The 6735-nt window shown below is 59.4% G+C and overlaps 1 protein-coding gene across 1 annotated transcript in view; it reads left to right on the top strand.

Moving 5' to 3' along the window:
* The first annotated feature begins 20 nt into the window (after positions 1-20).
* The window catches only part of WNT5A (Wnt family member 5A), a 20817-nt gene continuing 14102 nt past the window's right edge, over positions 21-6735 (top strand). Inside the window, exon 1 of the mRNA XM_034658485.1 lies at positions 21-1384. Coding sequence (XP_034514376.1) covers positions 1379-1384 — 6 coding nt within the window. The 5' untranslated portion in view covers positions 21-1378. The remainder of the gene's footprint in view (positions 1385-6735) is intronic.

Below are 6735 nucleotides of genomic sequence, written 5' to 3'. Positions count from 1 at the left end.
GGGGGGGGGGGGGGGGGGGGGGGTCGTGGTCCCTGCGGTGGGTCAGTCTGTCTGCGGGGCACAGGATCGCGTGGAAGGCTGCCGCAAGCTCCAAGGCGCCGCCTCCGCCGCCCAGAGTCCGGTTCGGTGCGGCCGCCGCCAAGCGAGCTCCTCCCGCCGCCTCCGCCGCCGCCGCGCCGTGCCCCCGACCGTCCGCCGCCCGCCTGCTCGCTCGCCCGCCCCTCGGGTCCCGGCGCCAAACGAGGAGGTGGGCAGCTCCGCCGGCCATGGACCGCCAGAGCTGAACAGCCGCCGCGGAGCCCCTGGCCGTCGCCCCTCCCCAGCCCCACACCCGCGGTGCCCTCGCCCCTCTTCGCCCTTTGCCTAGGGAAGGCGGGGAACAGACGGGGATTAACCCGAAGAGAGAAAGAAGGGAGTGGGGAGGGGGGAGCCAGTGTCTCCCCTAGGGCAATCGCCCATCGCCCCCGAAACCACTGCACGGCGCGCTCGAGGGACGACTTTTACCCAATTTGCGCCCCCTTTTTGCCAAACCCTAAAATGAAAGGACAAAAGTTGGCGCTGACTCTTGTAGTCCGGATGGCGACTTGTGCATTTTCAGCGGCATCTCCCGGAGAAAAAGCCATGCGCGCCTGATTGTTCTGTGGCCCCAACGCTTCAGTGTGTGTGGGTGGGGGTGGGGGGTGGGTGTGTGTCTGTGTGTGTACACAGACGTCCACACACTCAGTCGCGGCCGCAGGATCAGCTCCTGGAAGCAGACGTTTCAGCCACAGACTTGGAGAGGAGGAGCTGGAGATCAGGAGGCGTGAGCCGCTGGGAGTTTGCAGAATCCGTGGTGTGAATGAACTGGGGGCACCTGGGCGCGCGGATCGCCCCCGCCCCCGCCCCGGGCCAGAGTTGAGTAGTGGGGCATTTTTTTCACCCTCTTGTGAAGAATTTTTTTTTTTTATTATTTGTTGTAAAGTCTTTTGCACAATCACGCCCACATTTGGGGTTGGAAAGCCCTAATTACCGCCGTCGCTGATGGACGTTGGAGAGGGAGCGCCTCGCCGCGGAACAGTCGCCTGCACGCCCTTGCCGGACCCGCGGCTCCCTTGTTGCGCGCCCGCCCGGCTTTGCTCCTGCTGCGGGCCCGCGGGCTTCGGCGCCCCCTCGGTTCTGGGCGCATCCCGGCGCTGCTCCGGCTTGGGCCCTCGGACTCGGGCGCCAGTGACCGCTTCGCCACCGATTTCCTGAGCCTGCCGGACGCGCCCAGGAGGAGCCCGAAGCTCTGCGCCGGATCGTCCCCCCAGGTTTAACCCGGCCGCTCCGCTCGGATTCCTCGGCTGCCCTCGCTCTGGTGGCGACTTCCTCCCCGCGACCGCGTCCCCTCCCCCTCGCCATGAAGGTAGGTGTTCTGTGCGCTGCCGACGCTCGCCACTTTTTTTCCCTTTACTTTTTTGCTTTTGGAAGTTAACTGACCCCCCCNCCCCCCCCCCCCCCACCACACACCTCTTCCTATCCCTCCATTTCTTCTACTGCCTCCAGAAGCTGGAACTCCTGTGTAGCTGGCAGGGACCCTTACCCTTTCGCCCACCGCCCCCTCCCCCCCGCGCACTGCCTCTGTCTCCCGGGAGACTTCTTATCCCACCAAAAGTTCTGCAAACCTTTTAGACTTCGGAGAAAAAGTGAGGCTGTGCCAGGGCAGAAGAACTGAGAGCGGTTCACCGAAGACTTTCTTTTTGCCCCGAGAAACACCAGTGTAATTTACTATGTATATTTCAGTACCAGGATAATGATTCAATTCAACAAATATTTACGAAGTGCCCACTGCGCTGGTACCAAGAGGGTGTGTGGCCGGGGCTCGGAAAGGGGAAGAGGACTCCTTGGTTGGGAGACCGGGCAGCAGAACTAGGAGCCGACACCCTAGAGCAGTGCACAGCCCCCTCTTCCCTCGTCCTCTGCTGCAGGAGGCCAGGTTGCAGGCTCGTCCGAGTCAGGGAATCCCAGCGCTGCAGGCCCGTGTGCCTTTAAGAGTGCCTTGTGGGGGGCCAGCGCGCACCCCGGCGCGGGAGCTTGGTCGCGTTATTAGCATTATTAGCGGCCACTGGGTGAGCTTCGGCACTTTGCCGCGGCGATGGGGGCGGGGAGTGTTGGCAGTGGTGGCTTTAATCCCGTCCGCTGCGAGAGCGCGCCCCGGCCCCCTGCGCGGAATCTGCCTTGTCCTTTGGAAACATTTGGGCCTCCGCTTTGGGAGAGCGGGCGGGGGGCAGTTTGTGAACTCTTGTTTGTTTTAATTGTCAGTTGTATGTTAAAGCCGAGTCACACACTCCGAGGGTCACCGGGAGTTCACTTTTGCGAAAAGTTAGCATTTCTTCCTGCAATATAACTTGTTATTTTCCAAACAACTTCTCCTCTGTGTGTCCTCCAAGCTTCGATCCTTATTTCCACTTTTCTTGAACCTCTCCCATTTTACTTTTCTAGAAAATAAGGTTGGAATTAGAATTAAGATGTTTCCGAGAGCAAACAAATTCCCACTCGCCCTCCCAAAAAAGTTTTAAAAAGAACCCCAAATCCGGAGACCCCAGGGGCCTTGTTTTACTCTACAATTCCAGTTTGGCATCGGGGCCCCTTCTCCTCTCCCATTTTTTAAATGGACAGCCCGCTGTTTGGAAGTCACTTGGAGCCAGGGGTGGGATCGCACCTCTTCAGCCCCTGCCCTCCCGCCAGGATTCACTGCTCCTCCAGCCTGATATGGAGATTTCGTTTCTAGACAGCCTCTGCCAGGGGAGCTTCGAGGGGGAGATGCTGAGAGCGCGCAAGCTGTGGAGACGCCGTGGAAATTGTGTTCGAGTGTGTAGACCCGTGCCCAGCGTGTGGGGGGCGAGGGGAGTAAAGGGTCAGTTGTTCTCAAGTCTTGGGCTTACTAGCTAGCCTTAGTCCCACCGGGCCCAACAAAGAAGGACCCTCCCTAGGAGGACTGGCCCGAGAGTCCCTGGTTTTTTCCTTTCCTCACCGTAGCGCCCCGGTGCACAAGGGGTTAGCGCCCTGCGCTCCGAGCTCAGCTCTTCCCGCGGCCTTTTCATTCTCGCAGTGCGGTGCCGGCTGCCCCCTGTTGGCTGCCTTGAGGTAGGACGCCTGGGAGTCTGTTCCTTGGGGTGGGCAGTCAGCTGCTTGCCTCTCCCTCCCACCTCTGGCTGCGCTTGTCCTTCCCGACCACCAGGTCCTGCTCTTTCGCGAGGGCCCCTTGGAGGCCCCCAGAAGACAAGCCGCTCTGCGTGGCCGCCGCAGCACGGAAGGGACCAGCGGTCCGATCCAGCAAACGGGGCTTCGGCGAGGGGAGGAAGGGTTTAACTCCTCCCCAGGGCTTAGAAACAGGAGCGTAACCCTAGGAGGCCTAGCGTACGGCCTTGGCGCTCCCACCAGTGCTGTCTGTGAAAGACGACAAGCGTTGATTTCTCTTTCTCGGCCTCCCTTTCTTCGTCTATTACAAAGTGAAGTTGAAACTGCCTCTGAAGGGTGGGGGTTGAACTGATCCTTAATTTTATTTCTCCTTCACTCTGCTTTTCCTCTGGATAAAGTTGAGAGCCTGTGCTTGGAGGTTAACCTGTGCGAGAAGGTGAAAGTGATGTGAGAGAGGAGAGAAAGTCTTGAAGTCTGAAGAGACTTGTCCTGGGATGGAAGTGGGGAGTCAGGGAACAGAACTGGGCTTGGCCTCTGCTCTTCGTTTGGAGATGCCTTGTTCTTGGACCTGCTGTTCAGGCCTGAGCCGGGGCGATCCTTGCACTGATTTGGGTGAAAGGAGCCTTCTACACCTTCTTTCTCCGGCTTCCCTACACCCGCCCCCAACACACACAACATGAGGCTTAGGGAAGCTCTACGTCCTTGTCCGCTCCCCCAAAGCGGACCTCCTGTCGGCCTCGGCAGGCTCATCCCCATCCGCTCCCGCTTCTCTCTAGGCACTTCCTGGGGCAGGGCGTCCCAACTTTGTGGTTACAGCCTTTCTCTCCCTTAATTTTCTGTTTCTCTCCTGTAGGGAGAGATCACAGTGGGGAAACAAGTTTATTTCCTACTAAGAGCAGGGATTCTTGGAGTTTCCTCTCCTTTTAGCCACCACGAGCCCAGGTCAAACTCATTTCTGACTCCTAGCTGGTTTCCCTCTTCATTTCCATTCTCCCGGACTTGGGGGACCCTGGACGCAAGAAAACCTAGTGGAAGGAGATGTCCAGACCGAATGAAGTAGCGCCCGTTGGGTGAGGGTCGATAATCTTTCTGCCTTTGCGGAAGTTCTCCTTCGGTGCCGCGGGGCTGAGGACTTGGGTGCTGGGCGCCCGTTTGGACGCTTTCTGTGTCCCGGGAACCTCCTTTAACCAGAGGGATGGTTTCCTCTCTCCCACACCTCATCACCCCCAGCCTGCACCCCAGTGGATAAAGAAGGCTTAGGAACACCTTCAATCCAATGCGGAGGTTTTGGAGGAGAGACAGAATACGCGTCACTGCGTTGGGCTGCTCTGGCTTTAGAAACTGGGGCGCACGAATGCTTTACCCCCTCACCCCTCCCCTGCGCTAGAACCATTCAAGGGCCCGCAATCCACCACCCCATCGCATGCTAGGAACAGATTTTGAGGATCCTTACATAAGTGGGCTTCTCATGGCCCTGAAAAGTGTTCGAAAACATTTAGCCCATTCTTTAGTAAACTCAGCCTCTGCGCAGAACTTTTGTTTTATCCCTGGTATAACCGTCTCCGGAGAGGTCTCATTTCGTACTGTCTTTTTGGATCAGATCTCTTGGTAAACAGGCAGGGGTGTTTACCCTACAGAGTCGATGTATTTATTAGTGAGTTCACTGTGGGTTCTTTCAGTCCTTCAAACTTGTGGGGCCTTTTTTTTGGGTTGCACGGGGATTGGAGCGGGAAGAGGGCCAAGGTGTTTCCGGGCAAGCACGCGGGGTTAAGTGGAGACGCGACTCGCAGGGCTCTCCTGCCGGATCCCCTTTGGGACACTTCTGGCCTGCCCCCAGTCTGGAGCTGGGGTGACCCGAGTCTTGGAGACCCAATGACCCACTCCCAGTTAGGAACGGGCGGACTCTTCCCGGGGTTATCGGGCCCAAAGTCGGTTCGGTTTGTGTGGCTTCGCCTATAACAAAGAGATCCGCTGTAATCCGCCAAATCTGTTATCAATTTCTCTGCTGCCCGCGCCCCGCCCCGTGCGCCCCGCCCGTCGGGAAGCTCGGAAAGTGAGCGCGGCCAGCAGTCATCTCCGCCGGCGTCTCGGAAGCACATTGGTGCGTGTGTGTCTATGAACGCGTTTGAGTGTGTGAATGTGCATGGGTGTGTTGTGAGTGTGTGTGCGCGCGCGGCCTTGGCCGCGGAGGGGGAGAGTCGATTTTGCAGCCTGGGCCGCGCGCGAAGGCAGACCTCGCAGCCCACCCCCTCCCCTGGTGGAAACTTGACACTTCGGGCGGGGGTGGGGAGGGAGACCGAGCCTTCTCTCTCCTAGGCTGGGGAAACCCCAGGTTTCTATTCTCCGGGATGCGCCCCTAGCTTTGCGGCGCTTGGAGAACGAGTGGGCCAAGGGCTCAGAGCCCTGGTTAGCGGGCACGGGGGACCACATAAGCATTTCCTCTTGGAGAAGCCCCGAGCTGTCCTGGTCAAGAGGACGGCTGGCACAGTAAAGCCGTGGCACGCTCTTGTGCCCCCTCGCTTTTCCACGGCTGCTTAGGTCCCCTCTGTCCCTTTGACGGCTCACGTTCCAGGTCCTTCGGCCTCCTGGAGGAGGCTCACCTTTCCTTTACCGAGGAAGGGGCTCCCTCGGGGGCTGAGGGTGGTGCAGCGCAGCCGGGTTACACTTATCAGAAACGTAAAAGGGGATTTTGGAAACCCGCTCCTCCCACCCGCACGGGCCACTGCCTCGCGCCCCGCCGCCTACAGGTGGAGAAGTCACCAGCGGGGAGGAATGGCCTCGAAAGCTTCCAAGGCCGCCCCCTGTCCCTGAAATTCTTCACGACGGGAAACTTCGCGGCCGGGGCCCTCTGCGCGTTTGAATCCAGGGGCTCAGCCATGGCGCGGGAGCCAGCGCATCTCTGGCGCCGCCGAGGGCTCACTCTCACCGGCTGTGGCCTCGCTCTGCACCCTTACCGTTCGGCACTTACCGAACCGCGTCTGAATTGGGCTGGAGGGTAGGGTGGAGGTGTTCTAAGGCCAGGCTCACAGTGCCGCGGTGGCGAAGTGGCCAACAACCCCAGACCGAGACCAAAGGAAACTGGAGTCCCCCTTGGCTTCCTTTCCTTTTTCTCCGTGGCAGCTGTCAGGAGTGGGGACAGAACGGGGGCGGGAGGGAGAGTGAAATGAAAAATCAGAATTCGTGGGAGGGCAGGGAAGGGATCCTCTCCCAGGACAGCGGGACCCGGACCCCCTTCTCTCCTCAGGGGTGCTAGCCCTTCTCTGGGGTACACTGAGTTGCAGGAGGAGGCCGCAGGCAGGGGAGGGGGCACTGTTTTCCGATTTCCTTCGTTGAGAGAACAGATCTTTCTCCCCGTTATCCCCGGTGCCCCCCATCTCCTTCCCACTCCAATCTGGTTGAAAAGTGTCCTAAGGAAACCCAGGCTGCCCTTCCCCCTCTGGAAGTGGCTTCCCCCAAAGCGGCCAGTAAACTGATTAGGAAACATACACTGTTAATTCCGAGCTGCATTTCCCAGCTGGGCACTCTTGCTCACGCCGCTCCCCGGGGCCTCGCCCCCCCCCCTGCCCTTCCCTCCCG

Source organism: Ailuropoda melanoleuca, chromosome 4 (assembly GCF_002007445.2).
Source record: "Ailuropoda melanoleuca isolate Jingjing chromosome 4, ASM200744v2, whole genome shotgun sequence".
Lineage (NCBI taxonomy): Eukaryota > Metazoa > Chordata > Mammalia > Carnivora > Ursidae > Ailuropoda > Ailuropoda melanoleuca.
The sequence above is the reverse complement of the archived record's forward strand: the minus strand, read 5'-3'. Positions and strand labels throughout refer to the sequence as shown.